The 14,064-nt window shown below is 41.9% G+C and overlaps 1 protein-coding gene across 1 annotated transcript in view; it reads left to right on the plus strand.

Moving 5' to 3' along the window:
- smg1 (SMG1 nonsense mediated mRNA decay associated PI3K related kinase) overlaps nucleotides 1–14,064 on the plus strand; it is a 57,205-nt gene that overhangs the window by 16,948 nt on the left and 26,193 nt on the right. The window contains exons 11-28 of the mRNA XM_042391735.1: nucleotides 1,056–1,277; nucleotides 1,723–1,824; nucleotides 2,679–2,969; nucleotides 4,462–4,592; nucleotides 5,673–5,834; nucleotides 6,334–6,452; nucleotides 6,558–6,645; nucleotides 6,827–6,928; nucleotides 7,877–8,017; nucleotides 8,739–8,965; nucleotides 9,430–9,629; nucleotides 9,839–10,000; nucleotides 10,090–10,244; nucleotides 10,373–10,506; nucleotides 11,429–11,740; nucleotides 11,918–12,059; nucleotides 12,786–12,936; nucleotides 13,641–13,761. Of these exons, the coding sequence (XP_042247669.1) occupies nucleotides 1,056–1,277; nucleotides 1,723–1,824; nucleotides 2,679–2,969; nucleotides 4,462–4,592; nucleotides 5,673–5,834; nucleotides 6,334–6,452; nucleotides 6,558–6,645; nucleotides 6,827–6,928; nucleotides 7,877–8,017; nucleotides 8,739–8,965; nucleotides 9,430–9,629; nucleotides 9,839–10,000; nucleotides 10,090–10,244; nucleotides 10,373–10,506; nucleotides 11,429–11,740; nucleotides 11,918–12,059; nucleotides 12,786–12,936; nucleotides 13,641–13,761 (2,962 nt within the window). The remainder of the gene's footprint in view (nucleotides 1–1,055; nucleotides 1,278–1,722; nucleotides 1,825–2,678; nucleotides 2,970–4,461; nucleotides 4,593–5,672; nucleotides 5,835–6,333; nucleotides 6,453–6,557; nucleotides 6,646–6,826; nucleotides 6,929–7,876; nucleotides 8,018–8,738; nucleotides 8,966–9,429; nucleotides 9,630–9,838; nucleotides 10,001–10,089; nucleotides 10,245–10,372; nucleotides 10,507–11,428; nucleotides 11,741–11,917; nucleotides 12,060–12,785; nucleotides 12,937–13,640; nucleotides 13,762–14,064) is intronic.

The following is a 14,064-nucleotide window of genomic DNA, read 5'->3' on the forward strand; positions in this document are numbered from 1 at the left end:
GTTCACAGCTTACAGTTCAATAGAAGAACTTAAGTCTCTTAAACTTTTTCAAGTTCTTATCACTACGGGTGTAATCCCACCTCTGACCACAATGTGGGTTGCAATGGCAGAGTGGCGCTGTTCGTATTGTTGCTCGTTAACTTCAGTCAGAAGAAGAAGCAAATCAGCGTCGTAGAGGCGACGCTATTTATGAGGTATTTTGATATATTTCTCAAGAACTGCTCATCCAAACAGCTTCACACATCAACATTGCACTTCCTTGTTTCCCCAGCAATCCACCTGCCAGGTATGAAGTAGATCAGATGAATGGTTCTCGAGATCCGCGAAGGACAAACGTACATACATACAGACACAGACATTCCTTGCTTTATATAGAGAGAAGAGAGATATGGAGAGATGAAGAAAGCAGTATGAAAATGTTATTCTAGAGATGTTGCCTTTGCATAATGGATAGATTCAGATTGTTTCAAGACTGTCTTTATACAATATTCATGTATGTGGAAAGAGAGAGAGACGAAATCTGTATTCTTTTTTTTTTTTTTTGTATAAAAATGTTTTCTGAAGATCAGCTGAAGCTAATATGAGGCTTCAGCAGTCTGAGTTAGACAAATCAAGAGGGGATTACCAAATTTATCTTTTTTTAAAATCTTTTTTTTCCTATTTAAGAAAAAAACAAACAAAGCAAAAACAAAATCAGTGGAAGATGACCAGAGATGCTGTATTAAGACAGAAAAAATCTGGACCCATTCTTGAATTCTGCAAGTAAAAGAGAAGTTTTTGACAGATGATTCTATGGTATCTACAATCAAACATTTAGAGTTTTGTCCTACAGGTCTCAGAACATTGAGTGTAGCTTGGACTGGAGAAATGTAAAAACAATGATGACATGTTTGACTGATTCTACCTCATTAAGTTAAGTACATTACAATCAGGCTATTCTAATGCCATATATGCTTTATGGCATCAGAATAATTGTTGTGTGTTTGATCCATGTACTCTGTAGAATACATCACTTCAGTTTTTAAATCATCTGCTTTCCTCTGTGTTCTTTTCAGGTTCTGAACAGGGTTCTGGCCTGTGTGACCACAGCGAAGCAGGTTCAGTTCTCTGAGGCAGTTCTCACAGCAGGGAACGAGTGTGTGGGTGTTTTGCTGGCCAGTATGGAGCCCTGTGGTCAGCTGATGGAGGCTGTCCTAGCCTACGGCCTGGACCAGCTGGATTGCTGCCAGGCCTGTGGCTCAGACTACAACCTGGCAGTGCTCAGCCTCGTCACTCTGGTACGGTCACCTTTGATCACACCTCTCTGGTCGAAACCATAGTGGAGCAGCCCATACAAGTCTGATTGCAGTTTTGTTACACATACCAAGTGCAATGGACCTTATACTGGAATTTTATGTGTAGTCGGTCATTATTTTGTTATTCATAAAACTATACATCCATAAAAGCTTGTTCTGGGCCTGCTTACTTCAGTTGTTTTTAATACTCTTTCACCAAATTGAAAATCAGGCCTCATTTTTCATCTAACAAAAGTGTGTCGCAGTCTTTGTTGTGTATTGTAAGATGTTGGATGTGAATGCACCTTACTCACATGTATTTCTAAGAGGACATCATCGTCAATCAGAGCTTTTCAAAGAAGCCCTTCCAAACAGAAGCCCAGTACCAGCAGAGATTTACTGCTCTTTCAGTGAAATGTTTGTGACGTCACTATGCATTTGTTTTCAGATCGTGGACCAGATCAACACAAAGCTGCCTGCATCCTTTGTTGAGAAATTGTTGGCACCTGACTCAAAGCTGCTGGAGTTGCGCTTCCATCGAGAGAAAGAGGTGTGTGTGTGTGAGTGTGATGCTTAAGCGGTACAAGACGGTGACGTATAGGGTGATGTGCCAACATGTTAGGCATGGTTCATGTTTTCTGTATATGTGTGTGTGCTCTAACATTCCAGCCTCATGTGATAGTTGAACACGGGCATCATTCTGCTGTCAGTTTCAAAACTGAACATCAGTGGTGTGGAAGTAGTTTGCTAACATCTATTAACCTAAAGAGAAAAATGACTGATTGCTCACAACAATCTCTGTAAAAGGAGAGCGCTGGAGAAAAAAACAGTCTGCACTTAGTTAAGTTAGTTTAAAGTTTGCTAATAATCAGTTTGCTTCAGTCTGTTTTACATAGTGACTCTGATCAGAGTTATTTATGTCTGCTCCTCTGAAACACCCATTGAATCTATCATTTATCACACAGACTAAATACAGGGACTGCTTGTATTGATCTGACTATTATCTTATTTATTTTGTAGTTCTGTAGACTATATTGACCAAAAATATTGCAATCATAAAAATACCTCGCAATATTATGATATTATTTTAAGGCTATATGGCCCACAGACCTCTGCACAAGCCAATTAAGGCGGCAATTAAGCATGTTTTTTATAGTATTACCATGATGAAACAGGAAGGAGACAAACCCAAACCATTGCCAAAGATCAATTTTGGCTACATTATTATTGGATGCTGTAGCATCAAGATTTACCTTATTTGGAACTAAGGGGTCCCCTTCAGGTCCTCACCAGGAAAAACAGACCCAGACTGAAAGTACTCTAATGTAAGTACAAAGATGATGACAGTAAGTTACGCTGCATTAAATTAAATGAAAAGTGTGTGTGTGTGTATGCACTCTACAGGTGATGTCAGCTGTTCATGGTGTGTACCAGGCGCTCCTGAGCCTGAAAAACATCCCAACACTGGAGGCAGCTTATAAAATGGTATTGGGTGAGATGGCGTGTGCCTTGTCCAGCCTTCTAGCAACCCTGGAGCCAACAGGTAGGGCCCCGGCACCCGGTGGCCCCTGCCCCAGCATTCAGCATCCTGTTTTCGCTTCCCTCACCCTACCCCTGGAGAAGGCCCAGTTCACTCTCATCTTCAACCTCAGCACGCTCACCACCATCGGCAACACCAAGAACTCTCTCATCGGGGTGAGCCACAGTACTTCTCTATAGCACTCTGAATAATTCCACTTTCATACAGGAGACGTGTGTATGGCACAGGTCATCAGAACCATTCATATGAGACAGTTGCAAATACTTCACTGATAAACCCCAGAATGACATGGCTTAGCTGTAAATAATTGGCAGATTTAAGTTTCTCTATTATATTTATGCCCTCTTTGCCTCCCTCACTTGCCCCCACCTACACTCTCTATTTCTCTTCCTCTCTGTCTCTCTTTCTCTCTCTTTCCACCTTTTTTCAGTTAAATGATGTTTAAACATCGGTATCATTAAATAATTTTTCCACCCCCAAGTGGGTCAGGATGAGACTCATGTCCACCCTGGTCCTAAATAAGGGCTGTAAAGGGTTAACTGGCACACATTGACCCATTCACGTAGACCCTCAATGTGGGTTTCACCCGCGTCACCCGTCTCTGTCTGAGTGGAGTATAACCTAGGACGTTGTTTTCCACATTGTTTGGCAATGTGAAAGTTTGGCAGATTGAAGGATAGCAAGAGGAAGTGTTGTTGACATTTACTGGAACAAAGACTTCTAACAAGCTGTCCTTACCATAAAACCAAATGTGCAGCCAGAGTGGCTCGTTTTTACCCCACTAAAGCTGATCCATCTGCATCATTGTTTATCTTGGAAACACCATGAGTTGGACTTCTAATAGGCTAAACCTAATACAAAGACACATTGACAAGGACAAAGTCAAACCCTCACTGGAACTGAAGCACCTTAGATTAAAACTTGAAAACCTGCAATATTGCAGTGAGTGCTTTATTAAAACAAGTAGAGACTCTGAACACGCCTCCGTTGTTTGCATCGAAGTTACAACATTGAAACCACACGTGTGAAATTTCCATACAGTTGTGATACCTGTGCTGTAACTTGTTGTGAGCAGCCATGATCAGCCTGTGGCGCGGGCATGACGCAGCACATTTCCCATACTACAGAAATGACACAGTTAAATGTGATGCTTACCATGGCAACATGTTAGCCAATCACTCAAACCACAATAGGCATCTGTTTATGAACCCCATCTTCTTATCAGCACATTTTGTCAGCTGCTTCTTTCTCAGCTGGGGGGAAATGAATGTCCAGCAGTTAGCACAACTTGCTAAAAATCTGACCTCACCTCACCTGGTAACCATCTGGTCGCAGTATAAAATAACGCTGATTTTGTGCTGCTCAGTAAATCTCTGCTGTCAGTCAGCCTGGTGAAGACAGGTTGTCCTTTCACTGCAGAAAGGAGGTCAGCGCACCCCTCACATCTCATTATTATTATTATTATTATTATTATTATTATTCTATGAATTTTCCCATTCAGGTTACAGGCGCTAAAGGTGCTTCACAATGGTTGGCAGGTGAAAAGTTGTAATTGTGAAGCAGAATCAGGATGTTTGCATTAAGAGAAGATGAAGTGCTGGTTTACCTACTAGTGAATGTTCATGTTCATGTGTTTTATCTGTTTAGATGTGGGCGTTGTCTCCTACAGTCTTTGCTCTTCTCAGTCACAATCTGATGCTGGTCCACTCTGAGTTAGCAGTCTACTACCCTGCCATCCAGTATGCTGTTCTTTACACCCTGTACTCCCACTGCACCAGGTAATACACACGCTTGTACTGTAGCAACAACCCTGCTGTCCACTACACTGTTCAGAATTCGACACACCTATTAGACTAAGCGGTTTAGTCTTTGGCACTTTGTTGCTTATTAAGATGAACTATAAGTCATTTCAAATGGTGTAGAATTAGTAGCTTGAAGAGCAGAATAGAATAAGTCAGACTTTGTTGAACTAAACTGTTAAGTACTGCATTTCCCCAGCTATGTGCTCTCCACTGCAAAGCAGTTGATCATTGGGAAGCTGGATTCACTCACTTGTTCACTGTGTGGGTTTAGCTTGAGAGTAGAAGCCACAGCTAATGTAGTGATATTTCTTTAGTGAACATCTAGAGGAAGATTTAGATTGATTCTGGAATCGATTCATTACGTCCAATAGCAAAACACCCAAGCTATCTGTCTGAAAGTAACATGAATGTTATATCCACATCCACAGCACTTCATTCTCATTAGCTTCACTTTTTACAAACATGTTGCCTGCATGTTTTCCTAGTTTGTGCAGCTGTTTTTTTTGGCTGCTTCTTGTCTAATTCTCATAGGATTGTAGATGAGTAATCAGTTTCTTTCTTAAGAAGAAATAAGAGCACTAATGTTAGTTATTATCACTGACAGACAGAATGTTACGGAATGCAAGATGCTTCTTATTAACAGTAATGCAACAGGTCAACCAGCTAAATCAACCTCTGAACTAGAGATATTACTGGCTGCTGGAGGACACTGTTACTGATCAGGCTGCAGCTTGAGTAAGACTTGTATTAAAACAATCATTAGTTCATTTGTTCATTCGTACGACTTCACCCATTAACTTTAGTTTTTATCAATTGACGAAGTTAACACTGGATAGCTGCCACTCTGCTAAATGTTCTGTTTGAGGACAGCAAGGTTGTTTCTGAAGGCTTCAGAAACATGTTCTTACACATTTTCTATTTCCTGAGGAAGCCACTTTTCCTGTTTGTTTGTTTTTTAGTATATGTAATGGCGATGACATGTTGAAGGTGATGTTTCTGCTGTGCGGTTTCTCTTCTAAACTGACCTTGTATCTCTTCTCTTTTATTCTCCATCAGACATGATCATTTCATCTCATCCAGCCTTTCATCATCTTCTCCCTCCCTGTTTGATGGCGCTGTCATCAGCACTGTCACCACAGCAACCAAGAAACATTTTAGCACTCTGCTTAGCCTTCTTGGAGGTCTGCTGGCGAAGGAGCATCTCTACCCCGAAGCCAGGTTCTTTCTCTATCTGTCTTTCTCTCTCTCTTACACACACTCACACACACACACACACACACACACACACACACACACACACACACACACAGGGAAATGTTTTCTGTGGGCTATGATTGCACACATTTGGGTTCATGTGAAGGGTTTTTTTTGTATGAAATGTCTCAATTATGGAACTCAAGCAGAGTTTTCTTTGGATTTTTTGGAGACAAAGGCTGGAGAATGTGGGTGGTGCAACATACACAGTTTGTGCACTCATGCATCTTTAGAGTGAAAAAAATCATGATTTGACAGACAAAAGTGTTCATATCTGGTTTGTTAATACTGTTAAAAAAAAGGAATATTTGCCTATATTTATAGCAGAATTTTTAATCTCTAAAATTTTGAAATCAGCATCAGCCTTAAAAATCTTGTATCAGTCAGGCTCTAATTGGCAAGAATGAAAATGACATAGATCATTGAAAACCTTTGTCATGGTACTGTTGTGTTGGTTTGTCAGGAGGCTGCTGCTGACCTGGGCTCAGGAAATCTCTGTGCTGATGAAGAAGTCAGACACCTACAGCCCTCTCTTCTCCCTGCCTTCCTTCAACAAGTTCTGCAGGGGCCTGCTGGCTAACGGTGAGCCCAACATGTCCAGCATTTCCAATGAAGAATTTTTCACCTAGTGCTTTCCACATTCTGTTATCAGTAACAAAGGAATGTTTTTCCCTCCTCTCTGGATAGCTCTGAATGAAGATCAAGGTATATGCCTTCAGACCTGCAACAGCTTGCAGGCGCTCTCTTCATCTCTGTCCACCGAGCTGCTGCAAAGGTGAACATTGCACTTATACACATAAGTTCAACTGCTTTCAGACAGTATATAAAATCCCATCTATAAAGGATTGTTTTCTTGCCGTTGTGTACTTTGCTGTAGACATGAGAAAGAACTAGGATGCAGCTAACTCTGTGTGTGTGTGTGTGTGTGTGTGTGTGTGTGCGTGTGTGCGTATCAGGTGTGTGGATGTGTGCAGGGTCCAGTTGGTCCACTCAGCAGTGAGGGTGAGGCAGGCCTATGCCAAGCTGCTCAGGACAATCCCCCTTGATGTTGCTCTGAGGTAAGTCTAGTACTACTGGAGGGCATCTCGTCTCCACATATCAAATTTGTTTGACATCTTGTACATGTGATCTTCACAATCATTAATACCATGACTGAATAATAATTATTAATAATAATAAAGTCTAATGAATTGAAAGTTCAAACTGAAATAACTTTGAGGAAAGTTAATCCTTCTGTCCTTCTAGTCTTTTAATCTAATCTGGGTTTGAAGTAATAGCTCGACCTTTTGGGAAATATGCACAGATGAGAAGACACTTTCTTGTCTGTACAGTAAATAGGCTACCACCAGCAGCCTGTTAGCTTAGCTTAGCACAGAGACTGGAGACAGCTAGCCTGGCTCTGTCCAAAGGTCACAAGCGGGTTTGTATCCACGTTTCCCTCACTTGCATCTTTTCATCGCATCTTAGTCCCTCCCACTGAAGATGAAAGGAAAAGATGCAGGAGAGAGGAAACAAGGAAATATGTTTTTAGAGAAATGAGACATCCTTACCTCTGATGCGTCACATTAAATATTGTCCGTTTTTGATGACGGTGGCACCTGATCACAGCTGGATCAGCTGTCAGTCAGCTTTAACAGCTGGAGCAACTTTAAACAGAGTTTGTGTGTGGACATATTTGCACTGTGCTCATTAGGGATGTCAACAGTTAAATGTTAATTTCTAGCCTGTGGAAAAGCCGGTTGTTAGAAGGTTTGCTAGTTGAACCAACTGTGAACCAGTAGCAACACTAGGTTCCAGTTGGTGGAAAGGGGGTATCAGTGATGCTGTGATGTATCAGATAGGTCCAAGTGTAGTGACTTCCTGGAGTCTTGTCATCACTGATGTTACAAGGAAACCAGTGGAAAGATAACCCCCCATTAAAATATATTTATTTCCCAAAATGTCAAACTATTGTTAACGCAATAAAGACGTCAAATTCATTCATGTGTGCTTGTGTTTGTCTGAAGTAACCACAGCCATCCTGAGATGAGGGAGATCTCAATGGCCATCCGTCACCACATGAGCAGAGCACCGAGCAGCACCTTCCATCCTCAGGACTTCAGCGACCTCATCAGCTTCATCTTATATGGAGTCCTGCACCGTGGAGGGTACATGTCACTGCAACGGATAGATCAACTGCATTTTAGACTAACTCTGATAAAGGGCCTAGGAACATGTCATGTGGCACTGTAATATCACACTGCACCAGTCTACAATATTCACTGGCAGCTAGTTGTCTGTATTTGGTCGGCTATGTCATGATATATGATTACAGTACAATAGTGAAACACGCTAAACAGGTGACCAGCTTTCTTTGTCTTGCAGTCCCAGGATAGGTGAGTGAGAAATAGATGAAGGGGGTCAGCCCACCCTTTGTATAGTGGGCTCCTTCCATATTTTAAATGTTCAACATTAATTGTTAGAAGAAAATGAGGTGGAGTTTTTTTGTCTATCATGTTTTTTGAGATCATGCCAGCTTCTTTTTTTAGTTAGTGTGGCAAGAATTTTCAAAAATATACCAGTATAGTTTTTCCCCACAACCAAAACAAGAATTTTTTAATTCTGTCAGGAGGCTAATGCCAGCTCATTTTCTACTACTTTTCTACTGATTTTGGTTACAACTGTTTCTTAATACCTCAGTCATGGATTCCAGCTAGTCCCACTGCAGATATAAATGACCTGCTTCATGGAGCTGGTTTATGTGTGTGTACTGAAGCAGAAAGTTATTTATGCAGCCGACTTGTATCACTCCATGTACCTCATGATGACTGCGTGCCAGACATCAATTCAATGAGAATCTCTAAGCTTCACATTTCTGTGTTTCCACAGCAAGGATCCCTGGCTGGAGCGTCTGTACTACAGCTGCCAGCGACTGGAGAAACGGGACGGCCGAGGCACTGTGGATAGCAGCGGTCCAGGTGTAGTGCCACGGGCGCTGTTGAAAACTGAGGTGGTGCTGTGGCAGTGGGCAGTGTGGGAGGCTGCACAGTTCACTGTACTGTCCAAACTCCGAACACCGCTGGGCCGAGCTCAGGACACTTTCCAGACCATTGAAGGTGAAGAAACAAGATCCTGTTTGTGTTCACATGACTGGAACGTCATTTGGTTTTCGAGGCTTTTTTTGCACCTCAGGCTGCCATCAGGTTTTTGTAAAGTAAATGATGGACATGGTGGGCATGCGGCATGCCATGTGCCTAGCCCATTGTTTTCTATATGGAAACACTTTGGAAGGCATTAGCTGTGGTCAATATGCAGTGGAAGAAAAAAGTCAAATTGTTTAACCTCAAAATTCTTTTATTACTTTCAAAAATATTTTTTAGGCATCTTATGCCTTTTACTGGATGGACAGTAGAGTAATGACAGGAAACAAGGGGAGAGAGAGGTGGGGAATGATATGCAACAAAGGTCCTCGGCCAGATATGAACCAAGGATGTTGCAGTTCAAGGTCAACGCCTTAACCTCTAGGCCTCCAGGATGGCCCAGCCTTCCATTATTTTTCCTTTGTATCCCTATGTTTCAGGTATGATCCGGAGCCTGGCTGCCCACAGTCTAAACCCAGAGCAGGACGTTGGAGCGTGGGCTGGTGCTGGAGGTGATGGTGATGGTCACCACTCCAATCAGCTCCGCCTCGCTCTGCTGCTTCAGTACCTGGAGAACCTGGAGAAGCTCATGTACAACGCCTATGAAGGCTGCGCCAACGCTCTCACTGCCCCACCAAAGGTGTGCAAATAAAAGCTCCACACTCTCAAACATTTGAAATTATGACAGTCCTGAAGTGCTTAGACCAGGGAAGACTATTCCCTGAGTATAGCACTATAAATGAGTAGCAGTTATTAACATGGGTTCAGAATGGCAACCAGATCCCTTTAGTAATATCTATTGGCCTCGGTATAACTAATATTATTAATTCCTTTTTTTCTGTGTCCCAGGGCATCAGGACGTTCTTCTACACCAACCGTCAGACATGCCAAGACTGGCTGACGAGGATCCGCCTGGCACTGATGAGGGTCGGTCTTCTGTCTGGCCAACCTGCAGTAACCATTCGCCATGGTTTCGACCTTCTGACAGAGATTAAAAACAGCAGCACCCAGGTAGATACACTGTTTTATGATGATGATGATAATAGGTTATTTGTTAGTATCATCTGGTTAGATTAATAATGCTTTGGTGTGCTCGTCAGGGTCCAGAGCTAGAGGTTCCTCTGACATTGCTGGTGGAGGCTCTGTGTGAGCTGCGTTGTCCTGAGGCCATCCAAGGCCTAGCAGCCTGGAGCCTCTCCACCACAGGCAGGAGTCTGAGCTGGCTGTCATCTATCGCCCTGCAGGCTGAGGGACGGTAAGCAACACCGCCTTAACCAGACACCCACGAAATTCTGCAATATACTCAACTAACTCATCCAGATGTTTTTGGTTCATTTATGTGGTTAGTTCTACTGAAAAATGTGTGTGTGTGTGTGTGTGTAGGTTTGAGAAGGCAGCTCTGGAGTATCAAGATCAGCTGTCTGCAGTTACAGGGATGGACTGCAGTATCAAAAGCTCTGAATGCTGTCTGCTCAAACTCTCCAGTAACACCAGCAGCCCCAAACACACCAGCAACGGTAACCAGCAAATATCCATGTCATGTTAATTCAGCCAACCTCACTTCAGAATTCTATTTATTTCAAAGATGAATAGGTTTGTGTTGATGGAAAATGATGATATCCATCCTGAATACCTATGATCTGTCACATAACATCTGCATATCAGTTGGTTCATAGGCATGTAAGTAGGGATGCACAATATTATCGGCACGTCATGTGTATCGGCCGATAAAAGCTCTAAAATGAAATATCGGCATCGGCCATTTCTGCCGATTATGAGAGGCCGATTTGTCGCCATTTCCTCCACTGCCTGACTGTTTCCCTCCACGGACTGTTTCACCCTGACGGTCCTGGTGCTTCCTCCGCAGGCTCCACTTCACTCAAGCTGCCCGTCAGACCCGCTGCCTCTTCCCACTTTAACATGAATAACAAACCAGGGCTCAGTGCTCTAGTTGGATCCACATGCAGAACCAGTGCTAACGTTAGCTGGGAGGCTGAAAAGTTAAATTGTTTTTTAAGCAATCAAACTGCACACCACAATGCCTAATGCAAAAGCCAGACGTTTTTGAAAAAAGTCCGTTTAGATGCTCACAATAACTTCTCATATCATATACATTTGATAATCCACCTTCAGTCATGTTAAGTCATTGCAGCAGTGTTTTTCCCTATACAAGAGTTAGTGTGGATTTGCTCTTAATGAGAGATTGACTTTTAATGGCTTAAATATATATCTAAAATTTTGCTGTTGCATCAACATTTAAGCACCTGGCACCTTTTTTGTGTTGACATGGGAGGATAAATCTGAATTATTAGGTTTTTTTAAAAAACATTTCTTTGATGTCTTGTCTCTGCTATAAACTACTGTGAAGACTATAATGCACTGCAGCATTAGAGATCATAGGACTCCTACTCAATGTTTTATTTGATTCCATCTGAAAAGGTGACAACAAGAAGACAGTGCTGCTGAAGTCCAATGAGTGCTCCTCTGAGGTGATCAACTTCTTGGCCAACAAAGCTTGTCAGTGCTATGTGGCACTCTGTGATTGGGCCTCTGTTAAGGAGTGGCAGGCCAGCGTCCACGCACTCAAACAGAACTCCACCAATCCTGTCAGCATCAACCTGAGGACAGATTTCAACTACATCCAGGCTCTGAGCTGCTTCGAAGAGGGAGATCTGACCGAGTGTGGGGCTCAGCTAGAGCTGCTGCCCGGAGAGGACTACAGCTCACTCTCCAGCAGCAAGGACAAGCTGGGTAATATAGGACAAACTCTGGAAAATCTCTAAAAGATTAGATTTTCCTGATGCTGAGACTGTTTGCCATTACATTGAAATAACTATAAACTAACATTCCATAACATAACATCCAAAATTTTACATTGTGTGTGTGTGTGTGTGTGTGTGTGTGTGTGTGTGTGTGTGTGTATGTCAGATCTTAAAAGGCTTTTGCCCTCCATGAGTCCAGATCCAACTGAGCTGCAGAGAGCCATTGAGGTGCAGCTCCTTCGCAGTGCTGTTAGCGCCATGGCGAAAGCCAATCAACAGCAGGAGCAGAGGACCACAGCTAATCCAGAGTGAGTATTTACATACAAAACACAAACAAACACATTTGGAAGGTTGTGTCATAGTTCTTGAGGTATACTGACAACAGAAACAACTATCAGGTCCTGAGGGATTCACTATTTTGGCTTTTTGGTTCAACTTATGTTTTTTAAAGGGGACCCATGATGCTTTTCCTTATTTTCAGTCATATATATATATATATATATATCTCAACTCGAGCTGGCTTCAGCTTGTGACAGATTCAGACAGAGCTTCAACTATGTCCGTATCTTGTTGTTTTGAATGGTTTTGGTTTTGGTCACTAACAAAGTTGTGCTAATTCAGTGGGGACCACGTGTCACTTCCTGTAAATTCTTTACAAAAAATGTGTCCCATTATTTAGTCATTTAAAAGCTTTTAATTTGAAGCAGTTAAGCAGGAAATGTTGGGTTTGCATCAGCAGCAACTTAACACGACTCTGATACGGCTGCCCCTTGGAGACAGAGGCTGAACTGAGGGGCAGTATAAGATTTTTGAACTTTGAATCATGCAAAGCTACTCGAGTGGAGTCCAAAAATAGAAACACAGAGATGGAAATGAGCATAATAGGTCCCCTTTAATGAAAAATGCAGCATATATCATTGTGGTACTTGCTTTGTAAATATTGATGTGAGCATACTTTTCTTTTACTTTTAGTACTGTTCCATTTTCATGCCAAAGAGTTATGCAGTCTTTTTATAAGTCATATGATGTTACAGTACGTTGGTGCGCTGCCTGAAACAAACTGGGAGGATCTGCTTGGGTCCTCTTCGCTTGTCCACCCTCACTCTCTGTGATGCCCTACCCACCCTGCCCACCCTGCAGCTCCACTGCACTTCTACCCTGGAGAACACACTCACTGGACAAGAAGTATGTACACCCACGCCTTCCATTTGACTTTTAGTAAAATGAATTGAATGCATTTACACCAAAAATGTTTGGATGGCTTGGCTGATATGTTTAACTTGTCAGCAAACAGTTGCTTATTTCTGCATCCAGCAGTTATGGAGCAACATTATCATTCATTTAGAGTTGTGTTTCTGTCCACCTGGTGAAAATATTGATTATAAATAGCTTTAAATTGTTCATTATGATACTATACAATGTATTGTCAGTGTCTAAAGAAAACCATGTGTCTCCAAATTTGTTGATTTTTAATTTTTCAGATAAACTGAAGGATGGTGTGTCTGTTTTCCTCTGACTAAATAAACTTATCAAAACATTTTGGATTTTCTGAAACATACTTTGTCACAATGCTATTTTAATCAGCTCATGAAAAGTGACTTTTTGAAGATGCATGGTTTTCTTTGGACCACCATGAAATGTAAATTATGAAAAAGAGCATAACCAAAAAAAAAACCCTGATTGTTTGCGTAATATCAAGATACCACTACTGTTGAATAACTGAGCTGATGGCAAAGTAATGTAATGTGTTTCTTCTCAAGTCCTGGTTTGCATGTACAGGGGTTGTGTTAACTTAAAAAAAGGAACAAAGTAAACATCACTATTTTCTGAGCAAAGAAAAGAAGCTTGAGGTTTAATTCCACCCTGTGTGTGATGTGTATTCCTTGTAGGACTGTGTGGTTCCCCTGTACAGCGAGGCTCTGAGCTCTTGTAAGCAACAGGACGTCCAGCCTTTCCTTCAGGCCCTCAGATACACCATGTTCCAGAGACAACTCCTCCACAAACTCAGAGGTAATTATCAATGGCTAAGAATATGTGCATTTGCTGTATTGATGACCTCAACTCAGGAACAGACTGGAACTGGAACAGTGGATCAAACTGTAGTTTTAGTTGGCTGAAAACTCATATCTAAAATGAAAGCTCAAACTTAATGTTTAATGTCCTAAAAACGTATTTGTTAATCACCCAACAGCTGTGAGAGCCAAATATCTCCATATGTTATTGTGTAGACCTGTTCTTATTAAAGAATGGCACCTCTAACTGTGATAAACACATTGCATTTTCTACAACTTCTTTACAATAAGAAGCCTCCTG

The sequence above is a fragment of the Thunnus maccoyii genome, chromosome 18, assembly GCF_910596095.1.
Source record: "Thunnus maccoyii chromosome 18, fThuMac1.1, whole genome shotgun sequence".
Taxonomy (NCBI): domain Eukaryota; kingdom Metazoa; phylum Chordata; class Actinopteri; order Scombriformes; family Scombridae; genus Thunnus; species Thunnus maccoyii.